Here is a 24,759-nt window from a genome sequence, read left to right as displayed (position 1 = left end):
GATTGAGGGATAACTATTGGCTACAGCATCGGGAGAAACCTTCTGTTCTTTTCCTAATACTAACATGGAATCACTTACACCAATCAGAGAGAGAAGATGGGACCTTAGTTTAATGCCTCATCTGAAAGATGGCACCTCTGACAATGCAGCACTCCCTCAGCGCTGCAATGAAGTGTCAGACTAGATTATGTTCTTAAATCTCTGGAATGGGACTTGGGAGCAAGAATGTTACTACTGAGCAATGGTGACACCAGTTAAAATAAGGGTATATCTTAAGAAAACATAGAATCAGAAAAGGGTAAAATCCATGAGAGAAGCAAATGATTATTTGGATTATATGCATAGCATCCATAATTCATGTAAAATGTACACTACAATAGACTCAGCTTCACTCATTTAAGCTTGTATAAATATTCCCTGATTCCAAAATAATTAAGCAAACCCCCAGAACACAATCTATCCCTACATCTCCACATTCAAACCTGGCTGTTCCTAGGAACGCAGGAATCATCATGTTCCATGGAGTTTTTGATCATCTTTATCCATAATTCTCCCTACAACCCTGAATCCTATTCTTAAGGGGATAACCGGGTCTGGCATTGTAGTAGTTATGTTACTGTACTGGTAATCCAGAGCCCTTGACTGAAACCAGAAAGCTGGTACCAGTAAACATGACTGTGAATCTGTTGGATTGTTGCAAAATCCCAATTGGTTCACTCATGTCCTTTAGGGAATGAAATCTGTCCATTCCTTTATCTGACCTGTATGCAATTCCAGTCCCACCTCACTGTGCTTGGCTCTTAACTGTCCTTTGAATTGGCTTAGCAAATCATTCAGTCGTATGAAACTGCCGAGTGAATCAGAAAGAAGGCCAATCACCACTGCCTTCTCAGGGCAACTAGGGATGAGCAATAAATGCAGCCAGTGATGCCCACATTGAAGAATAAATAGAGCAATAAAATTGCGCAGTTATTCTTTCAAGTCTTTATTCTTCACCTTTTGTTGCTGGAGTTTGTTCCATGTACCTACTTCTCCATGTGAAAAGATTTTTTAATCTCCAGTGTCTGATTAATTTTGAACCTGTGTTCTTTAGTCCTACGCTCCAAGGTAAATAGTTGACTTTCTACCACATCTCACAAACTATTTCCTAATTTCCTTCCTTCTGCAACGTCCAATTCTTAGCTAAGCATGAGCATTTGCTGAAATTTAAATGTATAAAGACATTCTATCCTCTTTAAGAGGAATTTCTGTACATACACTGTTGTCATGTGTCCATATTCATTGTCCCAGCCATAAGATGGGAAATTCCTTGGTTTTCCATAAGTAACTTGAGAAGCTGGGACTTTGATCAGAGGGTTGTCAAATGCTTTTAGCCCTAAAGGTAAAAATGAGCAAATCAAACATTTTGATAATTATAAAAGCAAAATACTGCGGATGCTGGAAATCTAGAACAAAAACAAAAATACCTGGAAAAACTCAGCAGGTCTGACAGCATCACTGCTCCCAATGCGGTTTCCTCTACATTGGAGAGACCAAACGCAGACTGGGTGACTGCTTTGCGGTACACCTTCGGTCTGTCCGCAAGCATGACCCAGACCTTCCTGTCGCTTGCCATTTCAACACACCATCCTGCTCTCATGCCCACATGTCCGTCCTTGGTCTGCTGCATTGTTCCAGTGAAGCTCAACGCAAACTGGAGGAACAGCACCTCATCTTCCGACTAGGCACTTTACAGCCTTCAGGACTGAATATTGAGTTCAACATCTTCAGATGATGAACTCTCTCCTCCATCCCCACCCCCTTTCCAATCCCCCTCTTTCCAATAATTTATAATTTTTTTTACAACTATATTTTTTTCTTTTCCCTCCTATTTTTAAATTTATTTCAATCTATTGTTTCATCTCCACCTTTTAGCCCATTTCGATCCCTTCCCCCCACCCCACCCGCACTAGGGCCATCTGCCACTAGCTTGTCCTTCTTTCTATCCTTAATGTACCCATTAGCACATCCTTTAGATAATATCACCGCCGTCAACACCTCTTTGTCCTTTTGTCTATGACATCTTTGGCAGTCTCTTCTTGGCCTCCACCTATCACTGGCTACCTATCGAGCTCTCCTGTCCCACCCCCTTCTACCAGCTTATATTTCCATCACATTTCTATATGTCTTAGTTCTGATGAAGAGTCATACGGACTCGAAACGTCAAACTGTATCCCTCTCCGCAGATGCTGTCAGACCTGCTGAGTTTTTCCAGGTATTTTTGTTTTTGTTCTAGATTTTGATAATTATGTCAGTTTTACTTTGAGGAGCACACACTGTGCTCCTCCTATATAATAATACCAACAGTTTAAGATACTAGTCTAAGACTGGTATCTTAAACTTAAATAAGGGCAACTATGTGGGGATGAAAGTTGAGCTAGCTGAAGTGAGCTGGGAAACTAGGCTAGAGGATAGATCGATAGAGAAGCAGTGGCTGGCATTTAAGGGATATTTCAGAGTATTCAGAAAAAGTACATTCCTACTATAAAGAAAAATTCTAAGGGGAGGACCCACTATCCGTGGCTAAATAAAGACATTAAGGAAAGCATCAAACTTAAGGAAAAAACATACAATTCCACAAAGATGAGTGGCAGGACAGATGTTTGGACAGAATATAAAGAACGACGGAGAATGACTGAAAGGTTAATCAGGAGAAAGAAAATAGAGTATGAGAGGATGCTAGCTAGAAATGTAAAAACGGATAGCAAGAGTTTCTACAGGTATTTAAAAAGGACAAGAGTAAGTAAAGTGAGTGTTGGTCCTCTAGAGAGTGACAGTGGGGAGTTAATAGTAGATAATAAGGAAATGGTGGAAGAAATGAACACATATTTTGCTTCTGTGTTCACTATAGAGAATACAAAAAACATTCCAGTAATAGCTGCAAATCAGGAGGTAAACGGGAGAAAGGAACTTGGTGAAATTGAAATCACTAGGGAAATAGTACTGAGCAAATTTATGGAGTTGCAGGCTGGCAAGTCTCCGGGTCCCGATGGACTACATCCTAGGGTCTTAAAAGTGGTGGCTAACGAGGTAGTCGATGCGCTGGTGTTAATTTTCCAAAATTTGCTAGATTCTGGAAAAGTTCCATCAGATTGGAAATTAGCAAATATAACCCCTCTATTAAAAAAGGGAGGGAGACAGAGAACAGGCAACTATAGGCCAGTTAGCTTGACGTCTGTCGTGGAGAAGTTATTAGAATCGATCATTGAGGAGGTTATAGCTGGGCACTTAGAAAAGCTCAAGGGCAGGATTTTCCCGTTGGTGAGCGGGGAGCAGGGCCCGCTCGCCGACACGTAAAATGACGCGCAGTGACGTCAGGCGGAACTCCCAATGTCACCGCGCCCCATTTAAATTTTCCGGTAGGCGGGGGTGCGGCAAAATCAGCTGTGCGCCCGCCAACCTGTCAACGGCCAATTGAGGCCATTAACAGAGTCATTTAAGTAATTAATGGACCCGTCCGTCCAACCTTAAGGTTGGCGGGCAGGCCAGGAGCCCTGGCGGGCATTAGAAAAAGCATGAAATCTCATCCACGAGCGGGGTGAGGTTTCACGTAGGTTTTAAAAAATTTTATTAAAGTTTTTTTAAAATTATGGACATGTCCCAATTCATGTCACATGAGGGGACATGTCAGGGAAATTTTTTTTTCTAATATTTTTAATATTTGTGACAGAACAGCCAATCTCCCCGAGGCAGCACTTAGCCTCAGGGAGATGAGTGTGCTCTTTCGTGTGCATGCGTGAAAGAGCGCACTCTCGGGTTTAGGGATTCCCCCCCCCCCGGCTGCACAGGGAGCGCATACCGCTTATTAAGAGCCTTAACTTGCCCACCCATGTAAATTGCGTGCCTGTGCGCGCCCGCAATTCAACTTCACCCCCGACAGGGGGAAAATCATGCCCCAAGGCATCAGGGAAGAGTCAGCATGGTTTTGTGAAAGGAAAAGCATGTTTAACCAATTTGTTGGAATTTTTTGAAGAAGTAAGATGTGCTGTGGATAAGTGGAACCGGTGAATGTACTGTACTTGGATTTCCAGAAAGCATTTGATAAGGTGCCACATCACAGATTATTCCATTTGCCATTGTCCTGTCTATCTGACCAGCCCGTCTGTATTGCCCTGTACAATAAGGCTTTCCTCCTCACTATTTACCAATTTTCATGTCATCTGCGAACTTACTGACCATGCTGCCAACATTCATTTTGATTTCACATGTGGTTGCATGGGTGCATTATGATTGTTAAACTTATCACACTTGTGTAAATATAGTTCACTTGCACATAAATCATATCTGAAGTGCTTTATTTGCAATAGTCCTTACACCTGTGCGCCCCCCTCCCTACTCCCCAACCGCCTACCATCTTTCAAGGGACACCCCATGTCCCCCGGGATCAAGCATGTGCAGGGTGGCAAAGTTGTTTGGCAGTGCCCATGTGAGCAAGAAGTCTCCCGCGCACACTGAGCCTTTGCCCTTCACACTCTCAAGGCCATGCCCTAGCATTGTAAGTACTACATGCTGGGGTTCCCCTTCAGATGCCCAGTTGAGATGACCTGCATTTCCACCCACCCCCGGTGACCCAACTCCCATGCAGCAGCTCGAGATCTCCACCAGGAGGCTCTGCTTAGTTGCGAGCAGCTACAGTGTGTGTAACATTCCAAGTTGAATTGATACCTTTACCTCCCCATTACCCTCCATCACTCACACCCTCCACCCCACCCCAATAACCATTGACCAAGCAGGAATCACTTTTGGAATCACTCCCCACGCTTACCCTTCAGCCCTCCCTCATCATCCTCTGTTCCTCGCAGGATAATGTTGAAGTCCCCTACCTTCCTGAAGAGCCCACCCCCATCACTGTTGTTATGCACCCTTCATCCTTCTGACACCCAGAATCCGCTTCTCATTCCATGTCCCTTCCAAGAGCCCCCAGCGCCCCTTCACCTAACATCACAGGACCCTCACCCTCCCACCCTACCGGCTCCCACTGACCCCTTTAACCCTCACCATCCCTTCCGATCACTAATTCCCTGAGTCTGCCCCCCAGGACACATCCATTGACACCACAGACCCCTCCCTCTGAATGTTTTTCCCCTCTTCCTCCCCATGCCCGTTCACACCTACACAGCTCCCCACACCCATTCACACCTACACACCACCCCGCCCCATATCCATTGACATCTACACACTCCTCCAAGCCCATTCAAACCTGCAACCCTCCCAAGCCTGTTCACACCTGCACAAACAACCCCCTACCCACACTCCAGCACCGTCCTTCCCACCCTCCCATTCCATACCACCCCACTCATTCCATGACCTCCGCAGTGTCTCTCTCTCTCCCCTGCCATTCCCAACTTCCCCTGCTCCCCTCTTCATTCCTCTCCTTCTCATCTAATCCCACCCCGCCCCACCCTCCGCCCCCAGCAGTACAGACCATTGCTGCCCGACAGTACCTCCTGCAGCCGTCCACCTGCAGCTTGAAGGTCCACCTCCTGGGAGAAGCTGCTGCGATAAGATCCACTGCTGCACGTGGTGTTCCAGGGCCTGGTTGCTGGAGGCCTCCATCTTCTCTTCCAATCTCCACAAGCTGCCCCAGGCCTTCTTCAGGTAAATGTACACGTGTTCAGTGCCGACATGTACATGTGTTCTAGACCGGCGTGATTCTCACTGGCGGTGTGGATGATCGGACGCGGGGGAAGGGATTCTGGTCGGGTCTTCATCTGCACCCCACTAACGGGATGCAGAACAGTTTCACACCAGCCTCTGGTGGGAATGGTGACCCGCCATGACAGGCAGGAGCACAAGATCTCGCTGTCATTTTACACCGGTGAGAAACCGAGTTTTCAGCTCCCACTTCAATGTCCCCCCACAGTCCGCCATTAAACCCACCGCAAATTCCACCAGCTTATCAGTAAATCTTTCCAGCTTCCTTTAACCCTCATAATTATTCAGTCTCCCTCCTATTTTGCTATTCTCTGGACATTTGAACATCCCGCTCCTTCTAGTCTTAGATCCAACTCATTGATGTACATGGTGTCGGAATAGAACCCTATGGGGCACCAAGACCCACTTTCAATCACTCCGAGAATATGATACCAACACAGAAATATATATGTACCACTTAGAAATGTTGAAGTGTGAGCACAACAGATGCACTGACCACTATTTGATGAGGCATATTTCCAACTCGGTGGCCTTTCAACCAGGTGAATTGGCATCTGACGAATTAACACAGACGAGGTTTCCAAATGGATTCGTTCATGTTCCAATCCCATGAAAATAGCCCACTGGAAGATAAGATATTAATTAGGATAGATTTTTATTTCAATGTTGCCACGTTTACAAGTAAATGGCCCTGCTGCAATGAACCATAGCCTTCGGGAAAGAAACAAGTCAATAAGATTTAATAGACTCCTCAGGAAAGAAGCTCCACATTCTCCTAATAACTCGGGTCTGACTGAGTCATAGAAACCGGGAAAGCCCCAGTTTTGATCTTGAATGAGTTTGCCGATCGCAGCTGGGGTGGTTGTTAAGGCATTGTTGTCAGCCTTGGAGCGGCCAAATTAGAAAGGGGGAAAATCTCGGCAGACAGTTCTTCCACCTTTTTGTTGGCAAGAACTCCTGTGAAGGGTTTGGGTAATATTTGGTTACAACGTCCTCACATTGAATTTCTCCCCCCTGCAGGATTCAGTGCCTGGACGGTCGAAGAAGGAAGGATTAAAAAAAAGCGCGCTGCTATAAATTACAGCTATCCCTCGTTTAGCATGCTAAATATGTTCCAGAACAACAGCGTGCCAAATGAAAAAGTGCAAATGGGAATAATTCTCCCATAAGAAACCATGTAATGAGGGTGCATTAGGTTCCTGACCGGTAATTTATAAACCAAGCCATGAGATGACTGACTCCGATTGTGAGCTGACTCCGACTGCTCTTCCTGTTGGACACAGGGATCTGTTGTCTGTTCACTTGGTGTCAGAGAGTAGGGAATGGTGGAGAAGTCCCTGGGTCTCAGCATCTACCTCAGCCCCAGTAACATGCTGCTTTCTGGTGGCAGCATGGATGCAGGAAGGTGAGCAGTGAGTGCCGGGTTGGGGTCCGAGACCCCCACTGGGCCTGGAGTCTCGGCATGTCAGCTGGGGTGGGAGATGGAGGAGGGGGGTGGGGGAGGTGGTACGGCGAGGGTGGACGGAGTTCTGGGAAAGTCACAAGCCGGCTCTGGCTGGAGTTATTGTTGGGAGAACCTGAAGCGGCCTGAGCAATGGGACAGGAACAGAAAGATCCCACCCCACTGGGAGAGGCAGGGAATAGGATCCTGTCCCACCAGGAGAGGGCGGCAATCGGTTCCTGTCCAATCGGAAGGGGTTGGGAATTATTCCTGTCCACCAGCAGAGACTGGGAGTCCGTCTCAGCCCCATCAGTAGAAGCTAGTTCCAAACAGGACAACTTGGGATATTTCATTGTCCCACTAAGACAGACTGGGACATAGATACCTAATCACTGCAGCAATCTTTTCAGTTCCTTAAGGCTTTCCAACCACACTAAACTGAAAACTCAGGCTGTGGCTGGCTGTGCTGTTCAAAAAATAAGTTCCCTTGTATGGAAGCAGCTCTAAAATGAAAACATGCTATTAGAAAGCGCCCTGAATGGGGGAATACTGTACTACAGGGAAAACCAGTGGCACAGGATGAAAGATAGCACAGTAAGATCCTGTTACTAGGTGTGTGGGTAATAGCAAATGCCTGCTATGGCCCCAATTAATTTCCCAGACTTTAAACATTGACCAGGATTTTCCCGTCGGCGATTTGGGGGCGGGGCCCGCTTGCCGATGGGAAAATGACGCGGGATGACGTCGGGAGGAACCCCCAACGTCATCCCGGTCCCTTTAAATTTTCAGGAAGGCGGGCAGACAGCGAAATCAGCTGTCGGCCCACCGACCTGTCAATGGCCAACTAAGGCCATTGACAGGCTCATTAAGATTGTTAAAGACCTGCCCATCCAACCTTAAGGCTGGCGGGCAGGCCAGGAGCCCCAGCGGGCTTCTGATAAAGCATGAAACCTCATCCACCGGCGGGATGAGGTTTCATGTCCATTTTTAAAAAGTCTAATAAAGTTTATATATTTCTTATTAACATGTCCCATCTCGTGTGACATTGTCACATGAGGAAGACATGTTAATAATTTTAATATTTTTCTATTTTTGGAGTTTTTTCACCTGTCACTAATCTCCCTGAGACGGGACTTTGCCTCAGGGAACAGTGCGCTCTTTCACGCACATGCGTGAAAATGCGCACTTTGACAGTTGGGGATTTCCTCCCCCCCCGGAACAGGAAGTGCATAGAGCTTCCTGTTGGGCAGGCTGCTGCGGGCCTTAATTGGCCCACCCACTCAAAATGGCGGCGGGGATCGGCTGTCCGCCCGCCCACCAAGGGCAAAATTCTGCCTAATGTGTTTTTCAGAAAAAACAGATCATTTATTCCTAAAATTTGCATCTAACAGTCTCTATTGGCATTGCTGTTAGCATTAATGTGAGGGTACTAGTGCTGGGGGATGGACTGGGTTTCTATTTCATTCACCAGGTACCACTACCAAACATTGCCAGGCCAGGAACAGTGCAGCCAAATGCAGAGCAAAGCTGCCTCTTCACCAAGCCATCAAGAACCCAAGGCATATGCTGCATAAATAAGATGGAGTATAAGGCATCTTTTACACTCACCCATCAGGCACTCCCAGGCTAAGAACTGTACAGGTTAGAAGCAATAGTAAAGCTGCCCCTACACTCTCCCATGAAGCACCCTCATCTCTAGTGTAACACAACCACATGCAGAATGGAGTTACTGTGTCACAATAACTGGGTCAGCTGGAACTTGCTTTTCTGTCTTAAGAAGCCAGAGAGGAATTTCCCAGATTTTATCCCAAATTGGTTTAAGGATTTTCTTTCCATATGTTTCCCGTGACTCCAATCTCTGAGGATCCTCCTGATATTTCCATTTCCCATATGGGCCAGCATGCATCTATTGTTTGTTAAGGAAGTGCCCTTCGAATCTTAGCTTTAACCTGTGATACAGAAGAACATTCGGTTACTTACCCAGGGACTGTCCGCTGTTACCGGAAGTTCCAATGGAGTGTCCTGGATGACTTTGCGAACTTTGGCCCGTACCTTCCTTCGGTACCCAACACAGTCCACCAACCTGGGCCAGTTAAAACTTCCTCCCATTCGATAATTCTCCTAGTGAAATGGACACAGCCTGTGACAAGCTGTGAGCTCATGGAGGGTTAAGAAAGAAAATTCTTACATTTGTAGCTTCTGTTTACAGGTTACCGCAGCTGCAAACATAACTGTCCAGATGCTTCTGGAGCAGAGTCTTACAAGCACTCGTGGCTCATTTGATAAATGCACTCCCTGCTCTGTAACTGAGCCTATCAAGATTGCATAATCAAACCCAACTCTGTGTTGAGTTAGTTGGGAGCAACAGAGGCAGTGGGGGAGCTGCTTAAACTGTTTTCGCTGACCTTAAGCAAATGAGGGCAAAACATCTGCCATGGTTGCTACTTCTGATTGTTAACTATTAATTCTTGCTGAAAAAGTGGATGCCAAGGAAGAACAAGATCAGGCTTGGCTGTGATGACCCATGTATCATGAAATCGGTAGCCATGATTACCTGGAAACAAAGCTGGTGAAGGCCCACCTCGGTGAGACACAACTAATGAACTACATCTCTTGAACCATATGTGCTGCGAGTCTGTACTTTCATTCAGGGGACCAGGTGATAGGGAAAATAATTTCTTCTTCTTTTCTCTGCCCAAAGGCAGGTCCGACCCACAATCCACCCACGGGCAGGGCAAGGAGGCAGCTCCCGAATCCACCCAGCCAGAACAGTGGTCAAGCCCCCGCTAGTGGTACCGATCTGATCCACACCTCCTGTCCAGCCAACTGGCCCCCCCAAGGAGTCTGAGTTGCTGTGGCAACAGACACTTTTACATGCAGGTTGTAGCCTGGAGCTATGGATAGTGATGGTAGAAGCTCCAATTTCTTTCCATCACACTCTTACCACCCACCATTGGTGTATGTTGGAAGGATTTACTACTCAATGTGTTTGACCTTCCTTGGCCATCAAGTCCTGGGGTGGGACTTGAACCTGCAGCTTCTGGCTCAGAGGCAGGGATGCTACCCACTGCACCACTAGACCTCCTAAAAATTGTATAATTATTGCAAAAATAAAAGATTAGATTTTTGAAATAAATGGCAAAGATGTGTTACTGTGCAACAGTGCATTGGAGACTTGACAGGAGGCTGGGACAAGAGATCACATCTACAACCTGCTTTCCCTCACTGGCTGCCTGAGAGATCTCTCTTCAGGAAACGTAGCCCAGGCACTTCTGCACTGAGTGAGGGGGAGCAAGGCAAATCAGGCATTATTGCTATTTGATGCTAACCAAAACTCGAACTGGATTCTTAACACTGATACTAATTTGAGCTTAAATTTAGCCCACTAACTAATACTCTCATTCTGGAAACTCAGGCATCTTGCTCGGTTTTGGCTTGTGTTGTCTGCCAATCGATGCAGGTTTTCACAAATTCCTCAGCTTTCTTTCCAGTGCTGGTAAACTACAATGTTCGATGTAGCAACAACTCTGCCTTCAGAGTTCCTTGCTGACTATGACATTCCTTGCAATGTTGGCACAGTGTATGAGCCTTTCAACGTATGTGAAAAAAAAACTCAGTGAACCTGCCAGCAATTTTGTTAATAGCCTCAATGTCAATTTTTATTAGACAAGTTAGAATGTTTGGCAATTAAATTTTGTCATATTTGAAAATCTAGCTTTGAAAGGAAGGAATATGAGTCTGTATTAATAATTATACATTTTATAACTGCTAATGTCTCCAACAGAGAGGCTGAATCAGGTTATTTACTGGATAAGCTCCTTGCTGATAAGCGTAGGAGACAATGATTTAGCAAAAGAAACTGTTGGTTTCTGTATTTTATTCAAAACCCAATTCTACATAAGTGTAGAGACAGGAGAAGACCAGGAAGTGGATTTTTCACAATGCACTGTATCATTGGGTAACCTGCTATGCTAACTATTCAGACTAAGACGTGAAGAATGGGCACTTGGACCAGTTATTGTCCGGCTGCAATGACCATGGAACCACACTCTTAAGAAAAGATAGTGCTTTCAGAACAAAGCAAGAAGCTAAAACAAAGGACACTGAAGAAAAAATTATGCAGCACAAGAAAACAAAGATGCCCCAAAGCTCGATGCTTAAAGTTGGTAACTCACTGAAGGATCAAATCCAACATTGGTTACCCACTCTGTGTACTTTAAATCAAATCAGTAGGAAAACTTAACCTTCTGCATCTCCCTGTACATGAAAATGTACACACCGTGTCATCCCAGGACATCTCATCCACACCCGTCTCAAAGAGAGCTTCAAAACAAGGGTTGACTTGTTCCTGTGGGAAGCAAAGCAACAGCAGTTTGTAAAACAAATCACTTTAAATTTGCCAGATTTAGTTCCAACCCCTGTTTTTTCACTTCCCATCCTGAAGGTGCTAACTCTTCCTGGGATGTAGTTCTCTTAAAAAAAAAATTCTTTTTATCAAGCCTGGAATATCATAGAGTTATTACGGCACAAAGGAGAGCATCAGCCCATCAAGTTCAGTCAACTAAGGGAGGCATCAGATTGGATTTGGTCCGATCCCCACTTTGTATCCACACATGCAGTCATTGCTGTAAGAGTCATTCAGTTAGTGGTCAGGTGCAGACGCTCTGACTGGGTTTTTCCACCCCCTCCAGGATACTGAGGACAGTCACGATGTCCGAACTGCTGCACAGTAATGAGCAGTTAAACCAGCACCAAACGGATTGAACTGGCATATTCCTTGTTTGTAAGTCTACCTATTACATTTGGTGCTGCATTTCAAAATCAAAATCCTCTGTTTCAAAATCCTGGCACTCCCTCCCTAAGAGCACCGTGGGTGTACCTACACCATGGGCGGAATTTCCCGTGCCCACTGGCAGGGGGCATGATAGGTGGCAGGCATGGACAATATGGTGCGATCTGGTTAATGATAGTGGGAAGGCAGGATGTCATCGTCCGCTCAGCCTGCCGATGGCGGGACACGTTTCCTGCCATCTGTTGGCGGGGAGCTCATTGTAACACATCAGTTTCTCATTAAAAGGCCATCTCGCCAGAGTCTGGAGCCCTGCCGGACTGTCCATCCGCGTTGGTGGGAAAGCACATCGACATGTTTCACAACAGCACAGGCAACGTGCACTTGGCAGCCTTCACTTTGGGTGAACTGAGGTCAGTGAACAGGATCATTCTCCACAGCTCACCAGGGTCGCCTGTTGCTTTGCAGGCTTCAGGGGCGCCGGGGTGAAGTGCTGTCCTGGCGCTGCATCTTGTGCTCAGGCAATCGAGGTGGGGGTCAGGGTAGGCGAGGGGAGTGACCACGCATTAGGGACACCTGTATAAACTGACCATGCCCCTGCAACTGAGACAGATCAGGCGCAGCCACAGTGATATGATTGGGGTCAGACTCCTAGTCTGCCCGCCCAGGCAAGCAACACAGAGGCACCAAAGGGCCACCAAGTGCTTCATACCTTACCCCCCACTCCCCACCACCCCGTCACTGACTGCGAGTGTGAGACCACTTTCTTGGATCGCGGAGCAGTTGGACTGCACACGTTGTACAATTTCCTCACCATCACTGGCCATGTAGCAGTCACTGCTGGAGGTGCTCACAGCCCATTGCAATCTCAGCATCCTGGTTTGGACCAGTGTCCCCCATGTCACAGGCTGACAGGGCAGCCACGGAGCGCACTCATCTCTGGCCATCTGAGGACTGACCAACACTCTCCGGGAAGCATTAAGGGGCAGTCACACAGGGCCAGGAAAGGTGCACCTATGATAACCATGTCTCTCTCTCTCTTTCATGCTGCTGGAGGACCACGTCAGGATCATGGATCCTGGTGACCTAGCTGTTTGCCTGATGTCCTACAGAGACTGTAGAAGGCTGAGGAGAGAGCAACCGAGGTGCCTGGCCAAGCAAAGGCAGAAGCAGCAACCTCAGGAAGAAGGGGCAGTAGGGGCTCCCGCACACGCTGCCCAGGAGCGACAGCGAGCTGTGACTGATCTGCACCTAGCGACACCCAGGGTCTATAAACACCACCTGCCATTCCTGCAGATGACTGAGAACCAGTGTCGCCGACGACTGCACATGTCTAGGGACCTGGTCGCTCACATCTGCCACTTACTGCAGGACTCGGCGCCAAGGGGACATGGAGGGCATCCACTGCCAGTGGCTGTGAAAGTAACTGCGGCACTCAATTTCTATGCCAGGGGCTCCTTTCAGGGCTCCACAGGTGACTTCTGTGGGATTTCACAATCCACCACCCACAAATACATCCATGAGGTTACAGATGCCATCTTCTCCATGGCAACACAACTTCGCCAGGGACCGGGACAGGCAGGATGCAAGGGCCATTGGATTTGCCCTGATCTCGGGATTTCCACAGGTGCAGGGTGCGATTGACTGCGCTCATGTGGTGCTCAGGTCTCCATTGCTACACTCGGTGGGTTTCATCAACCACAAGGACTTCCACTCACTGAATGTGCAGTTGGTGTGCGACCACCAGAAACATATCCTGCAGGTGTGCACATGGTTTCCAGGGACTGTGCATGATGCCTACCTCCTGAGTCACTCGCAGATCCCTGCAGTCTTCCAGGGTCCAGAGAGGCTGCAGGGTTGGCTTCTTAGGGACAAGAGCTACCCACAGAGGCCGTGGCTGATGACACCCGTGTGACAGCTTCAGACTGCAGCAGAGCGACGCTATAATGAGGCTCATGCAGCAGCTCACAGCTTGGTGGAGCAGACCATCGGGATGCTGAAGATGCGATTCCGGTGCCTGGACCAGTCTACTGGAGCCCTGCAATACTGTCCACAGGGGGTGTCACACAACATCATCGTCTGCTGCGCACTTTACAACCTGGTGCTGCAACAGGGAGAGGAACTGGCTGAGGAGGAGTTGGAGGAGCTGGAGGTCTCCATGGATGAGGGGGACGGCAGCGGGGATGAGGGTGAGGGGTCCTCGGTGATGCCGATGATGGGGATGAGGCTCGCGCACTAGCTAGATGAGGAAGGCATGCTCGGGAGGCACCCATTGTTGTCAGATTTGTGGAGGATGATGACGACATGCAGTGAGGTGCTCCCATAGCTCCTTTCTTCGCAGTTGTGAACATTTGACTTCAGTCTGGCTTATGGCAGCACCAATACCCTCTGTGAGAATGCTCCTGTCATGGAGATGCAGTGGAGGCTCTAATAGTCACTCGATCACAGGAGGATGATGATATGCAGTGACGACACTCCATAGATCTTCACATAGCGTCTGAGAATGTCTGACTCCTGTCTGGCTGAGGGCAGCTCGCTTGTGCTCCATGATCAGGGCCATCTCAGAGACACAGCCATGAAACTTTAGATGCATCTCATGGTGTGTCCGGCCTTCAGCATCTCAGCCCTTCAGGAGCTGGTGCACAGCATCACTGGTCACAGATGCTGGTGTGATGGGGGCCAGCCCCACCTTAAAGGTGCTGAGAGCACACAGAGAGAATGAGAGAACCCTGTGACGCCTGCCCACTACATTCTGGCAGCAATGACCAGCACCGCCGAGGTGCAGGCATCAGTAATGTTTTCAGGGAGTGTGGGGCTGGACCATCACTTTGGTCTGAAGGCTGCACAGAGCACAGGGAAGAGGCCCTGCCTCTGAGACACCTGCCTTTTATTTTGTGCAGAAAGGCTTCACATCTGAGTGACATGAAAACTGCTCATCAGAACAAGGAGCCATAGGCAGGGAGACATTCTTAGAAGTTTACACTTTACATGCACTTTACAGCCTTCCAGACTGAACATTGAGTTCAACAATTTTAGATCATGAACTCTCTCCTCCATCCCCACCCCCTTTCCGATCCCCCCCTTTTTTTTTCCAATAATTTATATAGATTTTTCTTTTTCCCACCTATTTCCATTATTTTTAAATATATTTCCATCCATTGTTTTATCTCCACCTTTTAGCCTATTTCGATCCCTTCCCTTCACCCCACCCCCACTAGGACTATCTGTACCTTGCTTGTCCTGCTTTCTACCCTTAATTAGCACATTCCTTAGATAATATCACCACCTTCAACACCTCTTTGTCCTTTTGTCTGTGACATCTTTTGGTTATCTCCAACTATCACTGGCCCTCTATCCAGCTCTACCTGTCCCACCCACCCCTTAAACCAGCTTATATTTCACCTCTTTTCTATTTTTACTTAGTTCTGTTGAAGAGTCACGCAGACTCGAAACGTTAACTGTGTTCCTCTCCGCAGATGCTGCCAGACCTGCTGAGTTTTTCCAGGTATTTTTAGTTTTGTTTTGGATTTCCAGCATCTGCAGTTTTTTGCTTTTATTCTTAGGAGTTTATTGACAATAGATAACAGTATGTACAAGTGATTAACACCCGTGCCCAGGCTGTGCAACTACTTTTACCTAACTTCCCTAACCCTGCCGCTACATCTTGGTGCTCCTCGGACATCCATAGTGGAGATGGAGGCAGCCTGCTGACTGTGACGCCCTGCCTGGGATGACTTTGGTGGGTGTCCTCTGGAGGGCTGAGACTTGGAGGGCCCCGGCCTGCTTTCAGATCCTGCTGTGTGGCAGTGACACCCTCCTTGGCCTGATAAGCTGGAGCTGCGGAGGTCACAGGAACAGGGGAGTTAAATGGGTCAGACACAGCCGGAGTCACCTGAGTGGATGGGCCCGGAGTGTGCACCTGCTGATCCTCCTCCCTCTGGGTGCCCAAGGGCCCCTAGCTGACTCTGTGAGTGGAAGGGGTAGCTGGAGTGAGATTGAGCTGCCTAGCACCCCTCTCGCGTACACACTGTTGGAGGCCAACTATGGCATCAGCAATGGGAGTTAAGCCCACTTCCTACCAGTGTTGACCTCGGTGTGTTGCAATGCCGGTGTTATCACCTCAGCCTGAAGGTGGACAGACTCCTCCATCATGCCTTGCAAGCTGAGGAGTGCAGCGGACATCCCTTCCTGATGTTCCCGAGTTTGCTTTTGCAGTTCCAGCAACTATGACATGAGCGAGTCAAAGAGGCTCATCATCTGATTCTGGCTCAACATGTTTCTGGCCTTCAGCAGCCTTTCGAATGCTGGGGACCTGGGAAGTCCCTGCTTCCTCCTGCTGTGGATCAGACAGTGCGATGTGCTCACCAGATTGTGATCCCGTGCCTATTCTAGAACTAGGTCCCACTGAGGTGTGTGTCTCTGCACTGGTGGAGGGTGTAGGTGAGCGCTGTGACGGGACTTCAAGTAGGGTGCCTTCAGATTCCTGTTCAGAGGTTGCTTCAGGGTTTGATTGGAGGCCCTGGGTCATGGACTCTGTCGGCTGTTTCCCAGATGTGCCTGCGGAAGCAAGGGGAAATAGTTAGTGCACGGCAGTGGCCTGTAAAACAGGACACATCACTCACGGCATGGTTGCCTGATGGATGTTGCGCCACTGGATCCTCACTTGGTAGAGCAGCACCGACCTCACTGTCAGCACAGGACCGGTCCAGATCCTCGCCGGCCAGCTGGATGGCTCTGTTTTCAAAGTCCATGAGGACCTTGATTTCAGACATTCCTCCACCAGTCTGCGACCTCTCCCTCTTGTGTGCCAGCTTGTCCTGCATGGATAGAGATGGAGAAAGTGTAAGCAGGACACCTGCCGGGTCAGATAATAGATGTGTCTGGCATGTATGGGTGGTGAGTGGTCCCATGGACAGGGTGAGGACAATGACAGTATGTGTGAGAGATTGAATGGTGATGTCCCTTGAACCAGCAGTGAGTGAGGGCCCTGTGGATGTGTGATGGGTTTGTGAGTGTGTGAGTTGAGAGTGATGAGAAGAGTGACTTACCCTGGTGGAATGGAGGAGATCATTCATCCCCTTGCAGCACTCGGTGGCTGTCCTCTTCTGAATGGCATTGGCGCTGACCACCGCTGCCACCGCCTCCCAAGCTGGATTGGCCAGAACAAGGGTACAGGACATCCCGGTGGCCTCCACAGCATCCGGCAGCCACTCGAGGGACCCGTCTTTAAACTGGGGGGCTGCAGTCTTTTTTCCTTTGCTGGCCATGTCTCCTGGGCAATGGTGGTGAGCTGGTGGTGATGAGCACTGTGCTGGCCGCTGCCTTTTAAACATGGCGGCCGGTGTGATGTAACAGCGGGGTGATGGCGAGCGAGCGAATGAGAGCCCGCTCACTGTGGAAAGGTTGTGTTTCATGGGAATGCATAAATAATGAGGCAGGCTTGGGGCAGTACAGCTTGAATACCCGCCATTGTGGCCAATGGGTAAAACATTGTCTTACCCATCTGCTACCGTACTTAGTGCAAATCTGAGAAAATTCCACCCCACATGGACTGCAGCGGTTCAAGAAATCAGCTCACCACCGCCTTCTCAAGGGCAATGAGGGGCGGGCAATAAATGCTGGCCCAGCCAGTGACGCCCACATCCTGTGAAAGAGTAATATAAACAGTTTCCCCCACATGGCCATCCAGAGAACTCTCATTTCAGATTGAAACCGCATTTGTTCCCACTTAGCAGCACACAGATCTTGTATTATGTTTATAAATTAGATTAAGATCTACTGACCACCACACAATGAAGATGATAAGATCAGGAATTACTTTCATGGATCACATCAATCAACAGTTTTCACTGCAGTTTGCAGCCCAGGCTCCATTACCCCCACATCATTGGTGCTGCTTGGCTTCTGCACATTTTAAACATTAACAATTCAGTAGAACTGGTTGATTTGATCAATTTAAAGGAATATTATAGCCTACTTAAACAACCTGAGTAACTCATTGGGGGCAGCCCTACCCAAGATGGTATCCCCCCTTGGTTCCTTCCCCCATGGCCTCTCTTACCCAACCTCCGACCCCCGCTTTGCATGACGATCAAACACAATGATTAACATTTGCTCTCAGCAGTATTCCTGCACAGACGATGACTTCTGCAAGGGCAGGATTGTAATCAGGAGCATAACCAATGGAACTATCAAACCATCACTACATTTCTTTGCTTAAATACTAGAGGAGGGACGATCAGGTAGAAGTGGATTTCAACTTCATGCTGCTAATTTACAATCTAATCCCTTGTTATTATTGATACACCAGATGCAGCAATAGAACATTTTGCTGTCAGCAAAACTCAGTGGTAGTCCTTGGCTTCTGACTCAGAAGATTGTGGGTTCAAGCCCACTCTAGAGATTTGAACACATAATCTAGATTAAAACCTAGTGCGGTTATTACTGTCCGAGGTGAGGCCTTAAACCTATCTGCCTTCTCAGCTGGACATGAAAAATCTCATGTACTATTTTGAAGCAGAACTTGTGAGATCTCCCCAGTGTCCTCAACCATTATATCGATTAAAACAGGTTATCCGGTCATTATCACATTTCTGTTTGTGGGAGTTTGCTGTGTGCAACTTGACTACACTCCAAAAAGTACTTCACTGGCATTTTGGAACATCCTGAGATTGTGAGAGGTGCTCCACAAATGCGAGTCTTTCAAATTGTTTTTATTTTGACTTGTTGCTGGTTTCGATAAACTCAATTCAGGTGTAGCCCATGTTAAATGCAAATTAAAGCTCCCTCAAAACTGCCCAATCAAACACTCCCAAGTTAGATACAGCAAACTTAGATCAACTAGATTCTGTATTGTAAGTTCAATGACTTCAACTGGAAAATGGACAAAGCTAAGGACAGGACCTGACTTGACTCTGATGTCCCTCCTCCATGACTGAACACCATATGAACTCTCAATGTCCAGGATCATACAGGAAGCATGGTCACTTGGACTAGATTGTTGGGGGAAGAGACAGTGCCTGTGCAGTCATATCTCAGCAAGAGTCACCACCTTCAGGAAAACAGGGGAGGAAAAGAGAAAAGAATAATACCATGCGCTTACACTGGCATCGCAATATATCATAATTAAATATTTCAGGCTTTCTAATATTCACATCAATCTATTAATCATTTACATTAAAAATGCAAGGTTATATAAAAATATTAAAGATTTTGACACTATTTATTTCCTTGACCTTCTGCTTCAATATTTCTTTGTTCAAAGTAAATATTGTATAACCAAGTGTTTACTTAGAGTTAATATATTTGTTCCTTTAACATAAGCACCATCTTGCGATTTTACCTTTATGAGGCCAGCAAGCAGCAGTTTGTTGATGTAGACCACTGGAGGGTGGCAGTAGTAGAATATAAGAGGTAACCGTAGTTGGTCTGGGCACAAATAGAAGCTGGACTCATCTAATGGGTGAAAAAAAAAACAAAGAGATGAATATCGATTCACTGATATATTTACATTGGAAAGCAAATGCTCATAAGGGATTGTGTAAACATGTTGTGGGCTCACTTATTTAGACTAGTCACATGGGAACATTTTTCCATAGCTAGAAAGCTTGAAGACATCAGCAGCGGAGTTGTGTGTGTGTGTGTGCTCTGCTCAGAAGCAGAAGTGAAACCAAGACTGGACCTCATGACACACTTCCCTTCTAGTGATGTCATGCTGCCACCCCTTAAAGGCATATTACAACAATAACGAGGCCCACAGACCACAAGGAGCACTATTGGTAACCTTGTGCTTACACTGGAAGAAGATCACTGAATTTTGCAATGCCGATCATCAACTGACAGGCTACGCAGCACAATTGGAACCCAATATTTATGTCCATTCCGAACATGCACAATTCATCGTACTGCAGAACCAATGCAAAATTACTATTTAGCAGAGCAAACAACCTTCCCTGGTCTTCACTCATTGATACTCCCAGTAGTGCCAAATGCATTATTAAAAAACAGGGGAATGTGAAAGGTGCCCATGAGTGGCCTGCAGCTAACAAATGACCCGACTTGAACAGCGGACAAAATGTTTGAGAACAACACCCAACCGATGGCACATGAAATCCAGCAGAAATCATCAGCATATGCCCAGAGCCAAGATCGTATCAAATATGAATGCCAAATGGCATGACGGTGTGATGAAGCAGATGCCAAATCAGAACACCACAATCAGAAACACCGAGTAATCCTATTGTGAAAAGAACACGGTCTAAGGCGCAGCACAAACAAAGCATCCATACCCAGCCTTTGGAAAATATACAACAGCCCCCAGCCAAGATCACCATGACAAAGTATGGATGGATAAGCAAACCACCAATACATTTCAGAGACTTGTAAATTTATTGCTTTGTCTAATGATTTGTTCAGACACAGTTTTCTTTTGCTGTCATGTAAATAGTTTTGCTCTTTAAAGGTAAACCTATAGTTTAGAGAAAGGGGGGATATTGTGATATAACATATATGTGCGTTTAAGGGAGCCTATCTTAATTTGCTGTCAATCATTACCCAGCCCTAGACAAGATGTGATGTTACCTCATGAATTTGCACTCAGAAAGCAGCAGCAGCCTTTCAAGGCAAAGGTGCCTACATAGCCCCCCAATTAAAATTGTAGGTATCTAGTTTTATCTTTAAATAAAGAACCCATATTTTTGTTTTACCAATCCTTGTTGTATGATTGGTACTATTGCGGTAAATAGAAAAATGTAATAGCTTCCTTATTGTGGGCACAGTAAAATGTTGTGGGAGGAACTTTAACATCTCCCACCCCCTCACAATATGTACCCAGCCGAAACCAGGTAGAGAGGACAGTAAAAATGGAGTGGGTGAGTTTCCCACTCTGTCCTGATCCATTTGATTTAAAAAGACCAGAAATGACTGCCCAAATCAATCATGCATAGGCAAACAGGCAATCAATAGGATTGATATAATCAATAGAATAAATCAATAGGACCCAACACCAACTTAACCTGGAAGTCGGTGAGTTGTTGACAGTAGCTGCCTCGATAGGAGATACTAATCAGAGCACCAAAGAGGCCATGTGGGGCCAGCAAGATCAGGAGTGTTCCTTTGGGCTTGGATTTTTCCCACCACCGTCCCCATTCCCAAACTGTTGAAAAAATCTATCCTCCCTTATCCCTGCAATTATCTTAAGACCATAAGACCATAAGACATAGGAGCAGAAATTAGGCCATTCGGCCCATCGAGTCTACTCCGCCATTCAATCATGGCTGATAAGTTTCTCAACCCCATTCTCCTGCCTTCTCCCCGTAACCTTTGATCCCCTTACCAATCAAGAACCTATCTATCTCCGTCTTAAATACACTCAATGACCTGGCCTCCACAGCCTTCTGTGGCAATGAATTCCATAGATTCACCACTCTCTGGCTAAAGAAGGTTCTCCTCATCTCTGTTCTAAAAGGTCTTCCCCTTACTCTGAGGCTGAGGCCTTGGGTCCTAGTCTCTCCTACTAATGGAAACATCTTCCCCACATCCACTCTATCCAGGCCTTTCAGTATTCTGTAAGTTTCAATCAGATCCCCCCATATCCTTCTAAACTCCATCGAGTATAGACCCAGAGTCCTCAAACGTTCCTCATATGTTAAGCCTTTCATTCCTGGAATCACTCTTGTGAACCTCCTTTGGACCCTCTCCAGGGCCAGCACATCCTTCCTGAGAAACGGGGCCCAAAATTGCTCACAATATTCTAAATGTGGTCTGACCAGAGCCTTATAAAGCCTCAGCAGCACATCCCTGCTTTTATATTCTAGTCCTCTCAAAATAAATGCCAACATTGCATTTGTCTTCCTAACTACTGACTCAACCTGCAAGTTAACCTTAAGAGAATCCTGGACTAGGACTCCCAAGTCCCTTTGCACTCCAGATTTCTGAATTCTCTCCCCTTCAGAAAATAGTCTATGCCTCTATTCTTCCTACCAAAGTGCATGACCTCACACTTCCCCACGTTGTATTGCATCTGCCACTTCTTTGCCCATTCTCCTAACCTGTCCAAATCCTTCTGCAGCCTCCCCGCCTCCTCAATACTACCTGTCCCTCCACCTATCTTTGTATCATCTGCAAACTTAGCCAGGATGCCCTCAGTTCCTTCATCTAGATCATTAATGTATAAAGTGAAAAGTTGTGGTCCCAACACTGACCTCTGAGGAACTCCACTAGTCACCGGCCGCCATCCTGAGAAGGACCCCCTTATCCCCACTCTCTGCTTCCTGCCAGACAGCCAATCTTCTATCCATGCTAGTACCTTGCCTCTAACACCATGGGCTCTTATCTTACTGAGCAGCCTCCTGTGCGGCACCTTGTCAAAGGCCTTCTGGAAGTCCAAGTAGATAACATCCATTGGTTCTCCTTTGTCTAACCTGCTTGTTACCTCCTCAAAGAATTCTAACAGATTTGTCAGGCATGACCTCCCCTTGATGAAACCATGCTGACTTTGCCCGATTTTACCATGCACTTCCAAGTATTCTTGGGTCCAGTGGGCGGCATCGAGGCTGCTGGGCTTTTCATCACTTTCTGCAGACCCATCTTTATTCGCCAGGAATTTCATATTGAGTTACATAGGCTACAGCTGAGAAACAGGCCATTCGGCCCGACTGATCTATGCTGTTGTTTATGCTCCGCCAGAGCTTCCTGCCACACTTCTTTATCCAGATGTATCCGCATAACCTTCTACATCTTTGTCCTTCAGCTGCCCCTTGAATGTATCTCTGCTATTTTCCTCAACCATTCCTTTTGATAGTGAGTGCCACTCCTAAGCACTCTGGGTAAAGACGATTCTCCTGAATTTCCTATTGAATTTGTTAGTCATTATCTTACATTCATAGATTTATTATTGACCATCTTAGAGTTACGGATTTACAATTATCAATGTAAGAGTGATTGTTTTATAGTTATGGATTTTTTAGTGACAATGGCCAGAATTTTGAGGTCAGCGGGCGGGCACGGTCAGCAGGCCAGAGAGCAGTGGGGAAGCAGCCCGCTGCCCGTAATCGGCCCCCCGACCGCGATTTCACACTGGCTGGCCAATTAACGGCCTGCTGAAAGGCTCAGCGCTGCCGAGGTGGGGGCGGGAGGAAGGCGAGCGCTGAAGTCAGCGCAGCGCACGGGGAAAGCGCTCACTGTGAGCTCCCTGAAGGCAGAGAGCTGTCTCAAGGAGCTGAAGAACTCAAATCAAATAGAAACAGATTTTAAAATATGGAAAAAATGCCCACGCATCAGAAACAGTCACCTGAACATATACAACATGAAAATTCTGTGCAAACATTTTTATTTTTTTTAATTTCATGACGGAAACCTCGTCCCGCCCTTGGATGAGGTTTCCTGAAAAATACCAAGGCCGCCTGGCCGATTCGCCCGCCCGCCAACCGTAATGTTAGACGGGTGATGAAAAATCCCAGTTAATTGCACCGTTAATGGGCTTAATAGCCTTCTTAATCGTCGGTGGGCGTGCTTCCAAGTTTAGAGTGTGCCCGCCGATCGAAATATCGTGCGAGTACACGGTGACGTTGAGACACATTGCTATTTTACACTCGAGCATGTCGGGTGCGCACCCGCATGCCAAGTGAAAAATTCTGCCCCATCTAATTATCTTATACTCTCTAGGACACTTCTGCGCCTCGGAGTTAAAATGATCACTGTGCACGTGGATCTGTGAGACTTTGTGCCCCCATGGGGATATCTAGAAAGACCAGGATCACCGGAATATTCAGCTCCCATCCACAGATGAATATCTTGCTAACACTCACCGTCTAGGCTAACACATAAAAAGTGGTCACTAGGGTGAAGTACCAGTGGGCAGCCCATGTAAGAGCCCCCTGGCACAAACAAGAGAAATGGGAGGAAAAATGAGAAGAAATGATCGCAAACATTGTCTCGGGTCTAAATTTCTTTGCAATCTGCGATAATCCAGTAAGTGTTTAGTCGAGGGTTGAGCTGCAGGAAAGCTCACTGCTGAGAGACTCAGCCTTACCTTTGAGTGCACTGAAAATTGTTTCGTCCAAATCATAAGTGTTCTCAAAGTATTCCAAAATCTCCCTGAAAGAAGTAGGAATAAAATATATAACATCAACAATCTAAAGGTGCCTTCCACCAGAATCCTTTCAATGCAATAAAACAAAATTAGTGGCTTCTAATTGAAAATTGAAAAAAATTTAACTTAATCTTCTAATTTGTAGAAAGAACTTGTGGAAGGACAAACTCAGGAAAACAGGACAGTAGAATCCCAAGCCCCCGTTCACATAACTCCACACCACGAGGTACTAGTCTTACACTCTTACCACAGTACACAGCTCTCAAGATACTAAAATGGATACATAAAACACGACAGATATACACACACTTACTCCTTTGTGCACTTGGTGAGATTACAGGGTTTAAGAGAGGTCAAACACAACTTCCCAGTAAGAACAGATTTCATTCTTTTAGATCACCTTTCAGCAGCATTGCCGTGCAACATGGAGCTGGGTGAGTTTTTATATTGACTGTGGTGGGGGAGGATCTGCAGACTTGGTGTCCAGCTATCACTGACTAATGGGCTGCATCTAGAGCAATGTGTAAATCATTGGAGGACATCCAGCACAGGATTGGACAATCTCATGTGTGCCTCTGTTACATCTTCTGCAGCAGACTGCTATTAACTCCCAATGTCCATCAAAGCAGTGAGGCTGCATCCGGGGGAGGGGAGGAGGGAATTGATTCAAGCTCCACCTCGCAGCTCCTAATCTTTCTTCTCTGTATTCAAAACACACAGTTGCAGGGCTGGCACAGAGAAGGG

At 46.8% G+C, this 24,759-nt stretch overlaps 1 protein-coding gene across 5 annotated transcripts in view; it reads right to left on the bottom strand.

Moving 5' to 3' along the window:
• LOC144692596 (uncharacterized) overlaps positions 1–24,525 on the bottom strand; it is a 71,437-nt gene extending 46,912 nt beyond the window's left edge. For 3 of the 5 annotated variants that reach the window (XM_078561614.1, XM_078561615.1, XM_078561617.1), the window contains exons 1-7: positions 24,329–24,524; positions 23,956–24,020; positions 19,267–19,379; positions 11,415–11,483; positions 9,116–9,256; positions 6,191–6,317; positions 1,258–1,375 (exon numbers count right to left, since the gene is read on the bottom strand). In XM_078561614.1, the coding sequence (XP_078417740.1) occupies positions 1,258–1,375; positions 6,191–6,317; positions 9,116–9,256; positions 11,415–11,483; positions 19,267–19,379; positions 23,956–24,020; positions 24,329–24,402 (707 nt within the window). In that variant the 5' untranslated portion in view covers positions 24,403–24,524. Of the gene's footprint in view, positions 1–1,257; positions 1,376–6,190; positions 6,318–9,115; positions 9,257–11,414; positions 11,484–19,266; positions 19,380–23,955; positions 24,021–24,328 lie in introns of all 5 variants that reach the window. The other 2 variants (XM_078561616.1, XM_078561619.1) reach the window with 2 other exon arrangements.
• Positions 24,526–24,759: the final 234 nt, after the last annotated feature.

The sequence above is a fragment of the Cetorhinus maximus genome, chromosome 17 (assembly GCF_964194155.1).
Source record: "Cetorhinus maximus chromosome 17, sCetMax3.hap1.1, whole genome shotgun sequence".
NCBI classification, from domain to species: Eukaryota; Metazoa; Chordata; class Chondrichthyes; order Lamniformes; family Cetorhinidae; genus Cetorhinus; species Cetorhinus maximus.
Note: the sequence above shows the minus strand (reverse complement) of the source record. Positions and strands in the feature narration are given on the sequence as shown.